This window comes from Dreissena polymorpha, chromosome 12 (genome assembly GCF_020536995.1).
Source record: "Dreissena polymorpha isolate Duluth1 chromosome 12, UMN_Dpol_1.0, whole genome shotgun sequence".
NCBI lineage: Eukaryota > Metazoa > Mollusca > Bivalvia > Myida > Dreissenidae > Dreissena > Dreissena polymorpha.
The window spans coordinates 57,625,826-57,648,440 of NC_068366.1; the positions used below are offsets into that span (position 1 = coordinate 57,625,826).

At 37.2% G+C, this 22,615-nt stretch overlaps 1 protein-coding gene across 10 annotated transcripts in view; it reads left to right on the forward strand.

The window, feature by feature from the left end:
- LOC127853385 (putative mediator of RNA polymerase II transcription subunit 26) overlaps positions 1–22,615 on the forward strand; it is a 38,310-nt gene that overhangs the window by 11,544 nt on the left and 4,151 nt on the right. The window contains exons 3-14 of one of the 10 annotated variants that reach the window (XM_052387881.1): positions 68–237; positions 2,591–4,525; positions 5,509–5,657; positions 7,532–7,573; positions 9,885–9,978; positions 10,258–11,229; positions 12,782–12,919; positions 13,606–13,677; positions 18,233–18,348; positions 19,169–19,198; positions 21,141–21,158; positions 21,693–21,723. In XM_052387881.1, coding sequence (XP_052243841.1) covers positions 68–237; positions 2,591–4,525; positions 5,509–5,657; positions 7,532–7,573; positions 9,885–9,978; positions 10,258–11,229; positions 12,782–12,919; positions 13,606–13,677; positions 18,233–18,348; positions 19,169–19,198; positions 21,141–21,155 — 3,733 coding nt within the window. In that variant the 3' untranslated portion in view covers positions 21,156–21,158; positions 21,693–21,723. Of the gene's footprint in view, positions 1–67; positions 238–2,590; positions 4,526–5,508; positions 5,658–7,531; positions 7,574–9,884; positions 9,979–10,257; positions 11,230–12,781; positions 12,920–13,605; positions 13,678–18,232; positions 18,349–19,168; positions 19,199–19,676; positions 19,728–21,140; positions 21,159–21,692; positions 21,724–22,615 lie in introns of all 10 variants that reach the window. The other 9 variants (XM_052387880.1, XM_052387882.1, XM_052387885.1 and 6 more) reach the window with 9 other exon arrangements.

Here is a 22,615-nt window from a genome sequence, read left to right on the forward strand (position 1 = left end):
TGGGACGACACTTTACGCTCATGCATTAAGCCCAGTTTTCCCAGAACGCAGCCTGAAATATTTCCAGGGCCCTTGCAATCAAGAGGAAGACAGAGGCCGAGCGTGAGGAGAAGAGACGTCAGCAGATCCTCGCCAAGCGACGCGAGAAACAGCAGGAAGCAACAGAGAAGTTCCAGAGATCCCATGTGACCAGTCGCCCCAACAGTGGAACCAGCAATACTAGCAACATCAGCAATGGTGAGCTCTAAGCTTTTGTCTGCAGTTGAGATGGTTTATGTTAAAAAGTGGCCTTTATCACTTTAGATGAAACATGGCTCTTTTTTCCCTTCTTTTGCAGGGGCTTAATTATGGTCCTTTCCTGCAAGAGAATTGTTTTTTGATAATGCAATTTGCGCTTAATTTTAAGTTAACCTTGGAATTTTTCCCTTTTCTCAGTTTTAGTTTAAACCTATTTATTTTAGCTCGATTGCATCGAAAGCCCTAGGCTTATATAAACGCTCTCGAGTCCGTTTCCTGGGCCTAGAACCAGTACTTGGTGTCTTTGAGGGTGATCTAAAGAACGCTCCCACGGTGGGGATCGAACCCGTGACCTCCCGGTCGCTAGGCGGACACCATATCCATTACACCACGGCGACCTTACTCAGTTTTGTTGAGTAAGTATTCCCAAAAATGGAAGGTCCAAATTCAAGAAAATTCAAGAAAAAATCCCCGCACAATGTGGCGACCTGGTTTGCTCAGTCAGCACAGTACTTGCTAATTTAGGGTTCCAGGTTTGAGTACTAGACTGTCTTCACAATTTTCTGCTTTGTCACAAGCAATTGTGCATTTTCAGTCATATTGCAGCTGTTTCGTTTTATGCGATATATTCCAGTTCAATAATAACAGTTTTTACAAAAGAATTTACAAACATGTAATATTTGCAGTGATTTTTTATGCTCATCACCCTTTTTCCCTTACTGATATTAAAATACAAAACCTTGCATATTTCTTTTACCCCTTCCCTCAAACCTTAGAAAGGGGGGTCTCCTTTTCGTAAGTGGAAAGTAGTATCAGTTTGTTCTTTAAACAATGGGGCAAAGTATTCAAAGGAGGTTAAGAGTAGGAGAGGAAAATGCACAATTGGGAAATGTTTCTTGGTGGTTTACATGTATGCTTTATAATGGCCCCTTCTACAGAAGATACCTTTGTGTATCTAGAATCACCAAAATGTTTTATTTTCTGAAAAGAATTCAGTGAGAAGCCTCTGGAAAGTGGCACATTCAACTTATTACAAGCTCATATATATATATATATATTACTTTATTACGTTGTTTGATGTTGAGTTTTTATTCTTTTGTAAGACTTCTAAGGCTTAAATGTTAAGCTTATGAATATATTGCCCCAAATTTAACATTAATTGGGAATAAAAAGATCATTATTTTGTTATAGATGTCCACCCTTTGCTCTGCATAAATCCAAATAATCGGCATATAAATTGCAGTAGATTGGTTTTCAATATGAAAAATAAATCCAAATTCAATGATACGAAATTTCAATACCCATGCCATTGTCATTGAGCTATTCTGTAGTCTGACAAATAAATGCTTCACGTTATCATGAATGGTAATTTTATATAGTTCATTTCAAACCATGCTTTTAATGCATTGAACAGTATTTACTTTCAATAATTTGTGATGCACGCAAGAAAGGTAAATCATAGAGATATATTGATTAAGTGATTTAATTAAACCCGCCATAAACCAAAATGCTTAATCATATAAAGTGACAGCAATATTGATTAAGTGTTTTCATTAAACCTGCAATGAACTAATATGTGTAATGTAACACTTACAGTTATACAACTAATGTAAACTATAGTATAAGGCATTTTGCCTAGCAAGCCAGAATTGTTCATTTTAATGAACTATTCGACATGGTTGTTCTTAGCACTTATACTTGTATGAAAATTGCTCTGTTTGTTTGTTTTGTGGGAATAAGCCATATCACGGCTGTCAATTTACCAAAGAAGGCTTTCCTGGGCCATCTGTTGTACCAGTACTATTTGCACAACCCTATGCCAGTAACTGATGACTTAAATCAGAGAAAGGGGTAAATTGGCTGTAAAAAGTTAAATGACCAATGCCCACACAAGTTATTTGTCCGGAGCGGGGATCGCATCAGCAATCCTTAGATTTGTAGTACAGCCTTCTACCAACTGAGCTAGATGGCCTGATAAATGTAACTGAATTGTATAATGCTGTGTTTAATGAGACAGTCATAAGAGTCCGAATTTACAGGTAAATTAAATGGGTTTGTACAAGAGTCAACAATAGTTACTGCACTAAGGGAGTCCATTGGTTTGAACTAAAACATTTATGAGGTTGCCGTGGCATAGTGGATATGGCATCTGCCTAGTAACTGGGAGGCATTGCGTATTGTGTTCGATCCCTACAGATCTCCTTCAAAGACACCCAGTACTGGTTCTACCCAGGGTACAGACTCAAGAGCGTTTCGAATTAGCCTTTGGCTTCAGATGCAATCAAGCTAAATAAATAGGTTTAAACTAAGGGGGTCCATAATTATCTGAAAAGCCCTCTGTTTCATTTTTCAGCGATCCGATGGTCACCACGGCGATCCACATTCCAGCTGGAGGATGCTCTCAAGGCTGTCCGGGGCAGCCCAGGAGGGTCCCGCACAGGCTCTGCCAAGGTCCACACGCCCCACAATGCCAGTCCACAGCATCGGTCTCCCACTTACTACCGCCAGAACTCTGACCCGCTGAGCAAGCCATACTTCAACAAGTACGCTCACCCGTCCATCAATGGTCAGAGCCCCCATTTGAACGGAGCGTTGGACCACTCAGAGGAGTTGCATAATAAAAGCTTGCGTAACTATAATAACAGTAGGACTCTCTTTGAACAGCAGTTAGAGACTTATCAGCAGACATTGATAGAGCAGCAGCAGAAGTCACTGCGGGAGTTTAATCAGCAGGTAATGCAAGAACTGGAGACCAATGGGAATGGAGTGGGTGAGGAATTGAGACGCAGTGAGAGCCTGTCGTCTGTCGATAGTCTTGAGGAGGAGACAGGGTCTAATGATACGCTACGAGACAGTTGTGAGCTAGACACATTCTTGCCTGAGAAACAGAGTAATGGTGTTCACTCACTAAGTGGAAATATTGTAAACGGGCATCATGACACGAAAACAGTGTCGTTTGCAAATACTGATAAAGATTCTGTGAGAGTAGTAGGTTCTGTTAATAATAATCCACATTTTGCTGCAAACTCACAAACTCCTCAGAATATTGATTCATACAATGCACAAATCCAGGCTTTATTGACGCCAAAGACTGATCAGCAGAAACAGCAGTTTTTTGCACAGCGGCAAAAGGAAATTCAACAGCAGTTACTGGAGCAGGAGCAGAGAAAACAGCTGGAGCAACAGCAAAAGAACTTGCAAGAACAGCAGCGTAAGCAACAGTTGCTTCTTCAGCAACAGTTTGAGAAGCATCAGCAAGAACAGCAGGAACAGGTGAGACTTCTTGAGCAGCAGCATCTGCAACAACAGCAGCAGCAACAACAGCAGAGCAAAATGCCCACACAGGTACCAGAGGAGGAGGGTCAAAGACCCAAAGCCCAGCTGAAAGCCTGGGCCACTCCCTCACCCCACCCCCCTGCCACGCCCAGCTCTACTAGCACCCCTGGCCCAACCCTGGTGACTCATGCCAGCCCATATTCTGGGAAGAACACCCACACAAACATGACCGTGCCACTGTACGATAGGACAGTAAGTTTAGAGGACAGGACCCCTGGGAGCAATGGGTCAAAAGTGGTGATGTCTGGTGTAACAAGTGGTCTTTCATTGAACAACACTTACAATAACAATACTTCTGTGGTTAATAGCAATAGAGCGGGTGAAACTGTTCAGCCTTTAGTAACAAAGTTTTCCGGTGCTCAAGACAACAGTCTGTCCTTTCTTGAGACAGTGACAAACGGTCTGATGAAGGATTCCCCCAAGGTAACCTACACAAACGATGTTTCAACCAATTCAAGTTCCAGCAAAGTTCCACCTAGTCCAAGTTCAGCCACTCTTATTTCAACAAATCAGACAACAAGGCCAAGTTCAAATTCATCAAATGCCACTGTGGCAAATTCAAACAATACATCAAAACCTGTGTCTGTGGCAACAGTCATAACTAAACCTCCACCAAATCCAGCTTACTATGGAAATTCATATGGTGCTGCATATGCTGCTAAGCAGCAACAACAACAGCAACAACAACAACAGCAACAACAACATAATCCCAACAACAGTGTTCAATCAAAATTTGAAGCCGAAGCGGTATCCAAGGCTACCAGCACTATGAGAGCTGATGTAACTATGGCAACCAATTTGAAGCTGGTCCCGGGGGTGATACAATGGGGGGCAAGCACTGGAGCCGGGGGTCAGAACATGATGACCCCTAACGCAGCCCTGAACGGGGATGACATAGCAGACACAGACTCTGTCAGCACTATATGTGACGACAGGGATACAGAACCTAAAGGTATTTATGTCATTTTGCTTTGTGTCTTTGGGGGACACAACTGCGCCTACGTTTTGTAATATTATCTTTTTAAGCTTGTTTCAGCTCTGAAATAATTTGTCAATCAGTATAGTATACACAAAATTACAAATAAAATCAAACCTATTGCCAACTGCAAGTCTTTGTCCTGTGCCTTTATCCTTGGGAATTATGTTCTCTTCAAAGTAATTTGTGTGACCAGTACTAACACACATTAACAGACAAAAGTAAACATTCAACAATGTAGTCAATGAACAGATTAATAGTCGTATCATGGTATGTGTGACTGCTGAGTATAACAGATGTCTTATATATTTTCAATTTACAGATTCTTAATTAAATAGTTTCATACTTGTCTCAGGGACAAAAAGCAATCTTATTTTGACACACGTCTCTTTCCATATAACCCTTTACTACTTAGATACGTATTTTGACACATTTGTGGTCCCTTAAAACGTTCAATTGAATTTAAGACCTTTCTGACTAGATTCAAGTTTTTAAGACTTCATTTCCAACCCTCAGATACTGATGAGCAGCAAACAGCAAAAAACCTGAACAGACTGCGAGTTACTCGCAGGCTGTTCTGGTTTTATGCTGTTTGTAGATAGCCATTTTCCCGTTTGCTTCTGAGTAGGAAAGGGATAACACAGACCTTTATCACTCTCCACATTATGAATTTGAGTCTAGTGCTGGAAAAACAAGGCTAATTGCATGTGCATAAAGTATTGTTCCAGATTAGCCTGTGCAATCTGCACATGATAATCTGGGACGACACTTTCTGCTTTCATGGATTTATTTTTTTAAAGAGAGTCTCTTAGTAAAGAAAAGCCAGTTAAGGCAGAAATTGTCATCTCTGAAGTGTCGCATACTGCACAGGCTAATCTAGTATAACACTTTCCGGACATGCATGAAACCCTGTTTTCCCAGATCAAGGATCATTTGAATGTAATTGACCTCGTTTACAGAGGTGAAGAGCATCTTGAAGCCGTTGCCCAGCAAGAAGGGAGGCATACTCAAAAAGTCTGGTTCAACTGGGGACATGAAGGACATACGAGACAGTCTCGAGATCACGCGGGTACATCTTCAGACCAGCGCAGAAGAAAAAGAACAGCGGGTATGTTGATTTGAGACAGCAGTTTATGATACTCAAAGTCCTTTCCATGTATCTTTCCGCTATAGTGGATTTAGAAAGTATATAAGACATGCCATTAAAGAATACATGAGCAATGCCATTGAAGAATATATGAGATGTGCCCTTAGAGAATTTATAAGGTATGCCATTAGAGAATGAATGAGGCGTTCCATAACAGAATGTATGAGACATGCCATTAGAGAATATATGAGACTTGCCATATCTGTGGTGTGCCATTCGAAAATGTATGAGGCGTGCCATTTGAGAATGTATGAGGGATGCCATTAGAGAATGTATGAGACATGCCATTAGAGAATGAGACCTGCCATTAAAGAATATATGAGGCATGTCATTAGAGAATGTATGAGGTGTGCCATTAGAGAATGTATGAGATGTGCCATTAGAGAATGTATGATACATGCCATAAGAGAATGTATGAGGTGTGCCATTAAAGAATGTATGAGGCATGCCATTAGAGAATGTATGAGGTGTGCCATTAGAGAATATATGAGACTTGCCATTAGAGAATATATGAGACCTGCCATAAGAGAATATATGAGACCTGCCATTAGAGAATATATGAGACCTGCCATTAGAGAATGTATAATACATGCCATTAGAGAATGAGACCTGCCATAAGAGAATATATGAGGCCTGCCATTAGAAGATATATGAGACCTGCCATTAGAGAATATATGAGACCTGCCATTAAAGAATGTATGAGACATGCCATTAGAGAATGACACCTGCCATTAGAGAATGTATGAGGCCTGCCATTAGAGAATGTATGAAACATGCCATTAGAAAATATATGAGACCTGCCATTAGAGAATATATGAGACCTGCCATTAGAGAATATATGAGACCTGCCATAAGAGAATTATGAGACATGCCATTAGAGAATATATGAGACCTTCCATAAGAGAATGTATGAGGTGTGCCATTAGAGAATGTATGAGACCTGCCATAAGAGAATATATGAGGTGTGCCATTAGAGAATCTATTAGGCATGCTATTAGAAAATGTATGAGACGTGCCATTAAAAAAATGTATGAGACGTGCCATTAGAGAATGTATGAGACGTGCTATTAGAGAATGTATGAGGTATTCTATTAGAAAATGTATGAGACGTGCTATAAGAGAATGTATGAGGCTTGCCATAAGAGAATATATGAGACATACCATTTGAGAATGTATGAGACATGCCTTTAGAGAATGTATGACACGTGCCATTAGAGAATGTATGAGATGTGCTATTAGAGAAAGTATGAGGCGTGCTATAAGAAACTGTATGATATGTGCTATTAGAAAATGTATGAAGCATGCCATTAGAGAATGTATGAGACATGCTATTAGAGAATGTATGAGGCATACCATTAGAGAATGTATGAGACATGCCATTAGAGAATGTATGAGACCTGCTATAAGAGAATGTATGAGGCGTGCCATTAGACAATGTATGAGGCATACCATTAGAGAATATATGAGGTGTGCCATTAGAGAATGTATGAAGCGTGACATTAGAGAATGTATGAGGCGTGCCATTAGACATTACGATGCAAATATCAGCGTACATGTAAGAAGAATAAAGAAGTTATCATTTTGATATATTAATTAACATATTATGTTTTATTTTATGATATAGATTATATTAATATGTATTTTGTTATATAAAGGCTAAACAAATATAGTTATATTCTTAACTTGCTATAGATATTTATTGAGTTATTTCACAAGGTGATTTCATTTGACAATATACAATTTGTAAGTCTGCTTCTGTATTGGCCATATTTCTATTTCTGTTTTTACATCTGTGTAGTTATTGTCATAAAATCATGAAGTAAAATTTTACTCAGATGTTAAGAGAAAAAGAACGAAAAAAAAATCTAGCTCCATCGGTAGGTGTACTTGTAAGTTGAGACTGGAAAGTTGCTTCAAGGCATGACCCAGGTGTGATAGGGATCAAGAGCTATCAAACTATTTATATTAAAACAAACAAGATAGAAAGAAATTTGTAACGGTAATGTAGTTCTAATGGATGAAGCATTTTTCAGATTACAGATAGCTTTGTGTTCCTCTTTTGCTCTTAAAGGGACCTTTTCACAGATTTTGGCATATATTGAAGTTTGTCATTAATAGCTTTATATTGGTACATGTTAACATTGCATCTAAAAAGCTCAAGCAAAAAACAAGAATAACATTAAAGAAAGAAACAAAAAGTAACCCTCAACTGGGCTGGAAATACTGACCCCTGGAGTAAAAGTCTAACGCTTAGACAACTCAGCCATCCGTGCTCTTACAATGAATGACGCATTTTACACTTTATATTAGCAGTCCTCGTAGTGTCACAAAATATAATGACAACAACAGAACTCTCCAAATTATTCAATCGTTTTGCGTTGCAACGCGTTTTAATTTTCAGGTGTTTAAATCGTCAAAAGATGCATATAATGGATATTTTAGAGCATGGCAAATGTTCAGTATTACTGTTTCTTCACAAATATCATAACTACAATGAAAATTTGCAAATCGGAGACATTTTTTTCCATTTTGTCAATTTACCAAAACGTGAAAAGGTCCCTTTAAATACGAAAATACGCAAATCTTGATAGTTCTTAAAGTTGCAATTTAACCTGTGGGTTTGAAACAGCTTTGCAGGTCTTTTCACCCAGTATATAATACCATTACTGCATGAACACTTGTGTGGGTTTTTGACTTAAATTTATTTCTGCATTTACTTTTCATGTTTTTTTTGTATTATTCAGAAAATGTTGATTACATCTTTTGATGTTCATTTTATAATCACTATAAACTTTAATTTATCAACATTTCCATGTGATGATGATGTCAGAGTTTCCATCAATTTTGTTTCAAGGCATCTAAGTGCTTGAATCATATTATTGATATAACATTGAAAATCTTTGCATGGCTACAGTTCGCTGTTTACAACAAAAGAACGTTTAACTGTACTCAGACACCCTTAATAATATCAACCATATTATTCCTACACCTGTGTCCAAAATTAATATTAACCAAGTGGACCCTAAGCCTTAAATTATCACAAGTCAATGTGAAATCTGCCAACTTGGATGAATTTTGCCTAACAGTATTACATTTAACAGCATGCAAGAGGAATAGTGGATGTTATAAGCATATTTATCCACCAAGACATCAAGACATCAACCATGATATTACACATTAATAATTAAATAAATCCAGATGAATTGCCTTTTAGCAAATGATCGGTTCTGATGTAGCTTCTAATACAGACTTTTGCTATGTTTGAGTACTAAATACAACAAATTTTTCTGCATGGTATTTTTATAGTCAGTGGAGGTTGATTGGGTGATGAACTAAATGTTATGTTTAACTTTTAGACTTCTGAAACATAAGCAAAGCTTGGAGTCTTTAGCGCCACCTTGTTAATTAATTCATCTCCCAAAAGAGGTGGTGCCAGTGATTAATGGCCTTGGTGTTGGATAATAGATTCATTTTGTATTAGCAAACAAATTCTGTGAATATTGAGTCTGTGACAGAGCATTCAGCCCCTTGTAATCAACAATAATTGGATCATAGTTAGTTCTGCAGAGTCTGCTTTTGGTCAACTCAACTAATTCATTGCATTGTCATTTCATAGTGTTTGTATGAGGGTGTCTGTCTGTGCATTTTGTACAGAATATATCTTTAATGATTTTAATATAATGATAATTTAAGTTGTTTTTGACAATGGATTAAACATTCTTCCATTCTGGCATGGAGCAATTTAGTTTTAATCGTTTGATCACTTTCATATTATGCAGCATTTATAGTACATGGGTGTCGTACTTTGCTTATTTCAAGCTTGCTGATGTAACTACAGACTTATATAATTGGAAACACATTTATTCACAAGTGTTATGTTTTTTATTTTATCACTTGTAAAATACACTCTAGTTAAGCTTGTTTTAAATTTCAAACATAATTTACTGGTAGCTAAAGGCTTATTTTAACGTTGTTAACAGAAATTAAATTAAAACGTTTTGCATTACCGGTATGAAAGATTTTCAATTTTGCAAAATGTGGCATGTAATGTGGCATATGTATGCCGAAAATAATCTTTGTTATTGTGAAAAAAATCTGAAGACAATTATTTATTAATTTAAAAAGTAATGTTGAATATTCATGATATAGTATGAAGATATTATTTCGATTGTCTCTGTTATGTTTCAGCCATCTAAGAAGAACGTAAGGTTTGCAGACATGACTTATGATGATGAGCCAGAACACATAGAGTCAGATGAGAAATTGTTTGTTCAGCGAGACGGTACGTAGGCAATTGTATCACAATTGGATTGTTACACACACAAAAAGTCTAAATTAGGGGACATATTTGGTTCTTAGGATAAACTATCAAAAGTCATGCTGTTATGATACCGGTATTTCAGTCACTCAGTCTAATATTAGTTTTTAAGATTTTATAATAAATTCATATTGAAAATATGAAAATAATCCTGTTACGTGTATGTTTAATATTGTATATGCATGTTTTTGTCATATTATACTAGTATATTTATATGTATTTTATATTTATTTATTATTACAGACAGTGGTATTGATAAGCCACCTCGGCCAGTTTCCGCAGTAACACCGAAAATTAATGGCTCCAAGACGGATGGCAAACCTCCTCGCGCCACAAGTTCCAACCAGCGCACAAGCACAATACCCCGACCCCCAAAGATGCAAATTGTGAAACCCCAGGCTGCGGCACACATTATCACCCAGGGGACACAAAACGGTGACCCTTTAGCTGGAAATGAGAAATTCACGGTTGTCAATAGCAATTTTATAGAAAAGGTGCCAGCTATGGCACGAGCTAATCAGACTGCTTTGACCGTGGTACCAGTAAGTGTTTACACCTCATCAACGAACTATGCCCGCCCAGAGGTCCAGCAAAAAGTGAACTACGCTGTGTCAAGTGTTGTCATGCCTAGAAGTGAAAGTGCCCCGTTTCTGTACAATGGAGGTTACAAAACGGGGCCGGCTCAGGGCTCTATGCCTCAGGGGAGTGTCAATGGGCCTGTACAGGCGACAACTAATTCCAAATATGAAGATGCTGTGTATGATGACAATGGTTTGAGGATTGATAGAACACCAACAGACGATGAGATCAACTTTCTGTGGGATAAGTTACGGACTTGTCTTCACAGCAGAAATTCTTCTGCAACCCCCGAGAAGGGACCAACCTCAGAAGGTCAACACGTTGGCCCAAGGCAGGCCGCCCCAGTCGCTCACACTTACATAGACGGGAATGCTTTAGGCCAGTTTAACAGCTTGACTCGTGTGGCAGCCAACCAGCCGGGTGGGGGTCCTATGATACGCAGGCAGAATTCCCTGGACAGCGCAAGCAATTCTTACACTCGACGCTACGGTTTGCTGCAGCAGCGCAAACAGCAGCCAAATCCCAACAGTTTGAAGTCACGTCAGATGCAGCAGGGGTATACGGTGTTTCAGGCCCCTGTTCAGAGCCAGAATGAACCTCAGTCTACAAATGTTGTCTTACAAAATGGCACGGATGGTGAGTAGATAATGTTGGAAGTTTTTTAACATGTGTGGGAAAATTGTCCACTTTATTTATAGAATCAATGTACATATCGGAAATGTCAATTGGCCATTAATGGCCAAGTATCCAGGGCTCGACATTAAAGGTAGTCCGACTGTCCGGGACAACCAAATTGTTAGTCCGGACAAGTAAATAAAGAATTTGTTAGTCCGACGGGACAAGTGGTCATTATTATTGTATAACTTAGAAAAATTGCCTTATTAAAGCCATTATTTCTGTGGAGATATCACTCAACTTTTCCGAGGATATTTTGTATGTGTTTAATCGTCGAAGCCCGAGATATTCCGATAGTTCCATGTGATACATGTACTACACTGTACTGTTCACAAGGGAAGCAACCCTTAACATTTTTTTCTTTGCCAAGATAACAAGAATATTCTCCCTTGTAAAGAATATGCTTTTTACGACACCGGTACACACCGATCATACAGACAATTAACGAAGTGACGTCCTCTCTATGTATAGAATGATTTGTTTTTTTTTAAATATCAGTTAAGTACTGTACATATACATCACTTTTAACATTTTCCGTTTGATGTTGGCAACACACAAGTTTTTGTCAGGTATTATGGCTTTGTATAATGTTTAAAAATCAATAATCTTGAGTTTTCCTGTTATTCTAGTCAGTTCTTTTTGTATTGAAATTGCCTCCAATTATGTTTACATGTATTTTGAATGATTCAAGTCTTTATGATTTGAGCATTTTGTATTATTTCATTATTTTGCAAAGTACTGAGCAGAATAAGATATAATGGTCAGGACAAGTTGCTTTTTGGTCCGGACATAATGGTCAGGACAAGTTGCTTTTTGGTCAGGACAAGTGAAATTATGGTCTACTTGTCCGACCGGACAAGTGGCTTCAAAAGTTAATGTCGAGCCCTGGTATCATGAACATTCTCTTTTTTTCTTAGCTCAGACGATGAGATTTGAGTATTCACTTAGCTAAGTATTGATAATGTCCATCAGCTCACAAGCAATCAGGTATAAGAATATGCACATAATCCTCCTAAAACTCGGGGTAGAGTAAGACTCAAAACTCAAAAAAGCTTTTGTTTAAAACAAATTGAACTTGATGGTCAAACTCATCAAAAAAATGACAAAAAGTATGATAATTGGCCTATATTGACAATAATTCTCAGAGATATGAATGGACAAATTGTCCTTAGTATGCCAGAAGGGATTATACAAGCTCATTGCACTGATGCTGTTAAACCTACTGGCTGTGCAGGCTTATCAGGGACAACACTTTCTGCTTTAATCGAATTTTTGGTTTAAAGGAGGTTTCTTATAATCAAAGATCCAGGGAAGGCGAAAGCGTCGTCCCTGATTGGCCTGCACAGGCTATTGGTTCATACATAAACTTGCAGATAAAATTCTAGGCACTTTTTTAGCTTTTTTTCAATGTCAAAAACAGGCTTATCTGGGACAACATTTTATGCATATTAATTAAGGCAAGTTTTTCCAGAACAAGGCCCATATTTTGATTCTCAGTGTGTGTTTGTGACAGTGACAGAGAGTATGGCAGGATTTCTGACGGCTGAACAGTTGTCTGAGCAGTCAGTGTCCGAGAGTCGCATACAGCAGGCAATAGACGAGGCTCAAGCCAGGCAGCAGGCATTCAACGCAGCGAGACCCTCACCTAAAGGTAGGATGTTACCCTTTACCTCTCAGAAGCAAAGCGAAAATAGCTATATCCAACCAGCATAAAACCAGAAAAGCCTGCGAGTCACTCGCAGGCTTTTCAGGTTTTATGCTGCTTGCTGCTCGATGGTATGTTAGGGTTTGACCCTTTAAAACTGACATCTATTAAGAAGTCTTTTTTTAAATTTGATTTTCTAATGGACTTAAAGAGGTGCAAATGTGTCTTTGAATGGTAGAGGGTTAATCAGTGGTCTAAAGTAAACAACTTTTGAGGCGTGTCATGGAAAATTGGTTTAAATTGAAATTTTGAACATGTTTTTTCTCATCACTGTAGGAAGAAATTGATGATATTAATAACATGTATTATAAGGCTGTTTATTCTAAGATAGACTCTTATTTTTTACTGACAATTGTGTTTGTTAGTAAAGTTTGCACTGTTATTTTATGGTGGAATGAAATTTTTGCATGACAATATTTTATTGATCATCTTTTGTAGAAAATATTTTAGTGCCCTCTGATAATTAAATATCCTTGCCATATTTGAATGATGACCTTTTGTAAAACATTTGACAGGGCTGAGATAATCAAATGTCCTTTCAATTTGTAAAAAACTAAATTAATTGGATTTTATAATATGTATATTTCTTGTCAAAAAATGTTGATTTTGTAAACTGATGTTTATGTTTTCAGTGAAGTCTGCATTGTCTATAGAGGAGCAACGCCTTTTACAGTCCCTAGATCGGCTGAATGAACAACTGCAAGGTAACGTTTCATGTGGTCATAACTTACAGTCCCTAGATCGGCTGAATGAACAACTACAAGGTAACGTTTCATGTGGTCATAACTTACAGTCCCTAGATCGGCTGAATGAACAACTACAAGGTAACGTTTCATGTGGTCATAACTTACAGTCCCTAGATCGGCTGAATGAACAACTGCAAGGTAACGTTTCATGTGGTCATAACTTACAGTCCCTAGATCGGCTGAATGAACAACTGCAAGGTAACGTTTCATGTGGTCATAACTTACAGTCCCTAGATCGGCTGAATGAACAACTGCAAGGTAACGTTTCATGTGGTCATAACTTACAGTCCCTAGATCGGCTGAATGAACAACTGCAAGGTAACGTTTCATGTGGTCATAACTTACAGTCCCTAGATCGGCTGAATGAACAACTACAAGGTAACGTTTCATGTGGTCATAACTTACAGTCCCTAGATCGGCTGAATGAACAACTACAAGGTAACGTTTCATGTGGTCATAACTTACAGTCCCTAGATCGGCTGAATGAACAACTACAAGGTAACGTTTCATGTGGTCATAACTTACAGTCCCTAGATCGGCTGAATGAACAACTACAAGGTAACGTTTCATGTGGTCATAACTTACAGTCCCTAGATCGACTGAATGAACAACTGCAAGGTAACGTTTCATGTGGTCATAACTTACAGTCCCTAGATCGGCTGAATGAACAACTACAAGGTAACGTTTCATGTGGTCATAACTTACAGTCCCTAGATCGGCTGAATGAACAACTGCAAGGTAACGTTTCATGTGGTCATAACTTACAGTCCCTAGATCGGCTGAATGAACAACTGCAAGGTAACGTTTCATGTGGTCATAACTTACAGTCCCTAGATCGGCTGAATGAACAACTGCAAGGTAACGTTTCATGTGGTCATAACTTACAGTCCCTAGATCGGCTGAATGAACAACTACAAGGTAACGTTTCATGTGGTCATAACTTACAGTCCCTAGATCGGCTGAATGAACAACTACAAGGTAACGTTTCATGTGGTCATAACTTACAGTCCCTAGATCGACTGAATGAACAACTGCAAGGTAACGTTTCATGTGGTCATAACTTACAGTCCCTAGATCGACTGAATGAACAACTGCAAGGTAACGTTTCATGTGGTCATAACTTACAGTCCCTAGATCGGCTGAATGAACAACTGCAAGGTAACGTTTCATGTGGTCATAACTTACAGTCCCTAGATCGGCTGAATGAACAACTGCAAGGTAACGTTTCATGTGGTCATAACTTACAGTCCCTAGATCGGCTGAATGAACAACTGCAAGGTAACGTTTCATGTGGTCATAACTTACAGTCCCTAGATCGGCTGAATGAACAACTGCAAGGTAACGTTTCATGTGGTCATAACTTACAGTCCCTAGATCGGCTGAATGAACAACTGCAAGGTAACGTTTCATGTGGTCATAACTTACAGTCCCTAGATCGGCTGAATGAACAACTACAAGGTAACTTTTCATGTGGTCATAACTTACAGTCCCTAGATCGGCTGAATGAACAACTGCAAGGTAACGTTTCATGTGGTCATAACTTACAGTCCCTAGATCGGCTGAATGAACAACTACAAGGTAACGTTTCATGTGGTCATAACTTACAGTCCCTAGATCGGCTGAATGAACAACTACAAGGTAACGTTTCATGTGGTCATAACTTACAGTCCCTAGATCGGCTGAATGAACAACTACAAGGTAACGTTTCATGTGGTCATAACTTACAGTCCCTAGATCGGCTGAATGAACAACTGCAAGGTAACGTTTCATGTGGTCATAACTTACAGTCCCTAGATCGGCTGAATGAACAACTGCAAGGTAACGTTTCATGTGGTCATAACTTACAGTCCCTAGATCGGCTGAATGAACATCTACAAGGTAACGTTTCATGTGGTCATAACTTACAGTCCCTAGATCGGCTGAATGAACAACTACAAGGTAACGTTTCATGTGGTCATAACTTACAGTCCCTAGATCGGCTGAATGAACAACTACAAGGTAACGTTTCATGTGGTCATAACTTACAGTCCCTAGATCGGCTGAATGAACAACTACAAGGTAACGTTTCATGTGGTCATAACTTACAGTCCCTAGATCGGCTGAATGAACAACTACAAGGTAACGTTTCATGTGGTCATAACTTACAGTCCCTAGATCGGCTGAATGAACAACTGCAAGGTAACGTTTCATGTGGTCATAACTTACAGTCCCTAGATCGGCTGAATGAACAACTGCAAGGTAACGTTTCATGTGGTCATAACTTACAGTCCCTAGATCGGCTGAATGAACATCTACAAGGTAACGTTTCATGTGGTCATAACTTACAGTCCCTAGATCGGCTGAATGAACAACTACAAGGTAACGTTTCATGTGGTCATAACTTACAGTCCCTAGATCGGCTGAATGAACAACTACAAGGTAACGTTTCATGTGGTCATAACTTACAGTCCCTAGATCGGCTGAATGAACAACTACAAGGTAACGTTTCATGTGGTCATAACTTACAGTCCCTAGATCGGCTGAATGAACAACTGCAAGGTAACGTTTCATGTGGTCATAACTTACAGTCCCTAGATCGGCTGAATGAACAACTGCAAGGTAACGTTTCATGTGGTCATAACTTACAGTCCCTAGATCGGCTGAATGAACAACTGCAAGGTAACGTTTCATGTGGTCATAACTTACAGTCCCTAGATCGGCTGAATGAACAACTGCAAGGTAACGTTTCATGTGGTCATAACTTACAGTCCCTAGATCGGCTGAATGAACAACTGCAAGGTAACGTTTCATGTGGTCATAACTTACAGTCCCTAGATCGGCTGAATGAACAACTACAAGGTAACGTTTCATGTGGTCATAACTTACAGTCCCTAGATCGGCTGAATGAACAACTGCAAGGTAACGTTTCATGTGGTCATAACTTACAGTCCCTAGATCGGCTGAATGAACAACTACAAGGTAACGTTTCATGTGGTCATAACTTACAGTCCCTAGATCGGCTGAATGAACAACTACAAGGTAACGTTTCATGTGGTCATAACTTACAGTCCCTAGATCGGCTGAATGAACAACTACAAGGTAACGTTTCATGTGGTCATAACTTACAGTCCCTAGATCGGCTGAATGAACAACTGCAAGGTAACGTTTCATGTGGTCATAACTTACAGTCCCTAGATCGGCTGAATGAACAACTGCAAGGTAACGTTTCATGTGGTCATAACTTACAGTCCCTAGATCGGCTGAATGAACAACTACAAGGTAACGTTTCATGTGGTCATAACTTACAGTCCCTAGATCGGCTGAATGAACAACTGCAAGGTAACGTTTCATGTGGTCATAACTTACAGTCCCTAGATCGGCTGAATGAACAACTGCAAGGTAACGTTTCATGTGGTCATAACTTACAGTCCCTAGATCGGCTGAATGAACAACTGCAAGGTAACGTTTCATGTGGTCATAACTTACAGTCCCTAGATCGGCTGAATGAACAACTGCAAGGTAACGTTTCATGTGGTCATAACTTACAGTCCCTAGATCGGCTGAATGAACAACTGCAAGGTAACGTTTCATGTGGTCATAACTTACAGTCCCTAGATCGGCTGAATGAACAACTACAAGGTAACGTTTCATGTGGTCATAACTTACAGTCCCTAGATCGGCTGAATGAACAACTACAAGGTAACGTTTCATGTGGTCATAACTTACAGTCCCTAGATCGGCTGAATGAACAACTGCAAGGTAACGTTTCATGTGGCCATAACTTACAGTCCCTAGATCGGCTGAATGAACAACTGCAAGGTAACGTTTCATGTGGTCATAACTTACAGTCCCTAGATCGGCTGAATGAACAACTGCAAGGTAACGTTTCATGTGGTCATAACTTACAGTCCCTAGATCGGCTGATTGAACAACTACAAGGTAACGTTTCATGTGGTCATAACACTGCCCTATAGCATAAGAATTCCCTTTTCAGCCTATTATAGCAGTGTGGTTATTGATCAAAGGAAGTGTGTTATGGTGAAAAAAAGGTGTATTGTCCAGAAGAAATGTACTAAAAATGCTAGGCCGTTTAGCCTTTTGATTAATGATGTCCTTTACAGGTGAAAAATTGGGGTACACTGAACTATAACAAATCTTTTTTTTTTGCTGTTTTATTGTAGATATGGTTTTATGGTATAACAGTGACAACAAATATTTATTGTAAAGTTAATTTATATTAGTCATATGCAGAGGCCCTTAAAATGCATTAAAGCTTCTGCTACGCTTTTAACGCTTTTTTTTTTTAATTTGTGTATGTTAACATCATCAACAAGGCATAACCTATTTGTTTGGTACAGACTCAATGAAAAACAACACACTGGTAACAGTGCCGAGATCCTATTGGATCTAAATGCAGGATATTAGGAAGAATATACTAAAATGTAGTTTTCTTTAATACATTGATGCAAATAAAATGGTTACATTTTGGTAGAATCAACTACATACTTCAATTTTGAATGTTTGTGTTTTTCAGTAACTGAGGGTACTATACCAGCTGATGGGTCTCCAGCCCTTGCACCCAATTTTAATCATCAACAACAGCAACAACATCTTCATCATCAGCAACAACAGCAACGGAATGTTGCTCATGTAAGTATGCTGTGATGATATATTTCAAACAGCCATGATTAATTGTGTCTGCCTTTCAGTAATTAAAAAAATCGGCATGGTGTGTTGGAAACAAAAAGTTGGCAAACAATAATGCAGCTTTTTGTCATTCATTTTTAAATCACAAAATCTGATTTTTTGCATGTAATAAACCAGGTTTTTATGAGCTGTTTCAAAATGTTTATGCATTGTGTATGCAATGTTTGGACATCCCATTGAGCAGAGTGACTGCATGTCCCAGTTAATTAAACATTAGTGCAATGTGTAGTCGTAGTAGCTTTATAGTTACTTATTACAACACACTTTAAAATATGTATCGTTATCATAAAGCCCAAATTGGCAAACACATGATAATCTACAATGTATGAAGTATCAATTAAGCTCTAAGTTGTACTATTTTTGTTGCAGTTATTTCACTGAAATTCACTGTTTAACATCAATTATTTGTTCCTTTTACTGAAAGTGCTAATTTCACTGTAACTGCAATTAAATTTGTTAATGTTCATTCATATGTTTTTCACTCTTCCTTACCACTTGGTGTTTGAATTTTTGACTGCACTTAATTACACAACTATTTTACTTATTCAAAGTCATCCACTTAATTAAGCGTAATGAGCAAAAAATTCAAAAATTAAATTTACAAGTAATCAGAGAAAAGACACACATGAAATGTTGATTTGCATCTTGGTTGGACAAAATAACAGATTATAGATTAATAATTAATTTTCAACAGAAATAAATGACTTAACATATTCTTAGAATTGCCTATTTTTCAAGAACTATTTTCTGCATATATTTTTAGAGGTCATCTTTTCTTAATGCAGACGGGAAGGTAAATTCTCAAGACTGCTCCGTTTATGTTCGCTTTGTTTCTATTCAGTCATTTTCTAGAATGCATTTACGTTTGTTTAACCTTTGTTTGTTAATTTTAACATGTGAAAATTACCCATAATCTTGCACAAATCGTTGATCTGATGTTCACATATAACAGTCATTATTCCGATAACAATATACCGGTGTGTTTTATCACTTAATACACAATGGGTTATATGTTTGGTTGTAATTGAATTTAAATTTTAAAAAACAAGAGCAAATAAGAGGTTGCAGTTGTAAGTAGTTAACTTTGTGCATACAAAATGATGTGATGTATTCGAAAGATTGCCTTTTATTAGATTTAATTAAATCACAAACTGTCTTGAATGAAAAACTGACTTATTATTTGCTTCAAACAGATCACAGACATTTCCAGCATTATTTTTTTGAACACTTTGTTTGTACTTTTGATTCAACTGATCTGTTCTTAATGCTAGCCTATGGAGAATGAAACTGCAGTAGCCAATGCAGTAGCCAATGAAGAAACAGTAAGATAGTTACAGAAATTACTCTAAGTTTTTGGACACTTACAAATTATTTGTTCTTGTAAATACCAAGTCATAAGGTGTGCGTGCTTTAGAATGCCATTTCGTAAAGTATAAATTTCTATGTTTGAAATTAATTTAGAATTACTTCAAATGTTTGATGATTCCTTTTGCATCACAATACTCCAAGGTTGAACTTTGACCACAAAGTAAAAAATTAAGCGTTTGATACACTTTAGTATAAATATATTATTATTGAAGGAAACATATTGTTATTGAACTTCAACTAAAATTAACAGTGCTTATAATGATTTTGATGTTTTATTCTTGAGTCATTGTATTTAACACCTTAAAATATTGCAAACTACTATCGGAGCCTACTGTAACCAGTCCATTAGACTCACATGACCTAAAATTAAACACGCATCTCCAAATGTTCTGAGATACAGTCATGGTTAACACTTAAGTGAAAAATCACAATTGAATGGTCATAACTCCATAATATCCATGAGGAAAATGTAAACACTTTCTGCTACTTACTCTTAAACAATTTTTAAAACTTGGGAATCATTTTAGAAATGTGCCATAACAGAGTTATTCAAGACACTTTTGTTTTTTTTACTTGATACTTAAAAAGCCTCTTATTATAATAAGGTTTAAAAGATGAAAAAAAAATCTTATCGCATTAGAAATTTGACATGAACATAGAATGAATGTATATATTTTGGTAAGCTATGTTACAAATAATTTATTCCATTATTGCCATGCATCTTCGGCGAATTTATTAGAACAAATAGATAAGTATGACATCATTGTGTTTAACTGTTAAAGATGCCTTTTAACCCAATTATAAAAAATGTAATCATCCAATGCATAATTCTGCCAGTATGTATGGCTGTAATTTGGCTAAAAAACATGTCTTATGTGTCAATGGATTAACAAATATTCTGATCAAATGTAACTGTCTTAATAAATGTCTTAGAATTTATAGTGATTATAATAATAAAGGAAAATCTGCTGTCAATTAGTCACTTTTTTTACGGGCTAAAAAGAAGGTGTCCAAAAACTTAGAGTAATTACAGTATGTTGTGCACTAGGCTAGGGTCACAGTTGGGGTGTGTGTTAGGGGAGGGTGTGAAAGGGGCACAAAAAGTGATAGGGGTTACTGCAAAATCAGTATTATTCATGTACTGAAGGGGACGGGGAAGTTGGTGATGGGGGGTGATTCACACTGTTGTTATTATAAGCATTTTTTTAACATAAAACTTTATGCACAAAACACGTCTTGAGCCTAATATTAAAACAGTTTTGCATGATATTACTAGTGCACACATTGAATATTGTTTCATGTTTATCATATCAGATTCTTTTCTGTTGTGTTGTGGTGCTGGCAACGTTTTTGCTCTGAATTTGCAGAAATTCAGTTTTTGAATGGTAATTATATGTGTGTGAATCAATCTGCTTGCATTTTCTTTTATTTTGTATTCTTAGAAATCCCAGTTAGTTATATGTCAGTGGAAACTTATTTAAAATATCAATGGATAATTTAAACATATAATTGGCATGAATCAAGATGAGTGAGCCAAAATATTTGCCATTTAAATTCTACCATCAATTAATAATTTAGATCAATATTATACACGTGTATTGTTATTGTAGAATTATAAATCTTTTTGGAATAAGAAATCAGATTGCAAGTTAATAATAGAAGCATTTCAAAACTGTCTCTTTCTCCTTTAGAATATATAGTCCCAATGTTTTGTGTTTTTGACTTATTAAACTGTAACTACTTGGTTTGTTTTGTTTCAACTTTCATAGCTGAAAGACCTTTTAAATGCGACCTGTTGTGGCTGATTATGTGTGTACAAATATCTGTTGTGGGGGCATCAGTGTCTGTGACAACCTTCTAATTTTCCATAAATTGCACAGTCTGTTTACTGTGGGATATTCTGGTTTCCATTATTCCAGCTTCCCAGAGTGACTTACCATTGATCTGTTGGTAAGGGCAAATAAACCCTACAATTTAATGCTCCTCTGTTTTCACTATTCTGCATTAAGCGGTCAAACTTTTGTAATTTGAATTTGTAATTCAAAAGTTGATCATGGGTCAAGTTACCAATGTTTGACTGTTCATTAATGATCATAAATCACATACAGTACTAAAACAAAATATACAAATTACACAAAACACTTTGCTATGATGTGCTATTTGAAGCACGCATATTGAAGCATTCTTTAATGAAAGTCTCTGACATGAAAATGTATATTTTGGTTTCTGATTCATGAAAACTATGTTAAAATTAAATCAGATTGATAATTAAAAACAAAAACTATTTAATTTTATATGAGAGTAAAGATCCCAAAATGTAAGCACATTTTTCATAGTAGAGGCATAAGCCTCATTAAGTCAGGGTTTATGATCATTCAGTTGATTTGCAAAAGTTTTCAGGAGGTACTCTATCTTGTTTGCTTCGACACAATAACCACCCTGGTTGATTTCCTTACAAAAAAGTGTTCAATTCTTCCTACAAATGTATCATGCACCATGTATGCTAACTGTGTTACCTCAAACATTCATGGTGGATTTAGAAAATATTTATTGTTAAGTTATAACTAATAAGCAGTTTTTACTGGCCATAAGTAAGTTGTATGTCCAATGTACAAACATACATTGTACAAACTTAATCATTATGCATTAATAGTTAATAATTTTAAATAATTGCAATAAATTGACTTTTATGTTCACCGTTTACAGATCACATAAATTAATCATTTTGATTTTTTGCTTATTCACGACTGGATTAACCTGTTATCAATGCATTTTTTGTGGAGCCCACTTTAGGAAAGCTTGATATAGCAGTCACAATGTTAAAATTAATGTGCATGTGTGC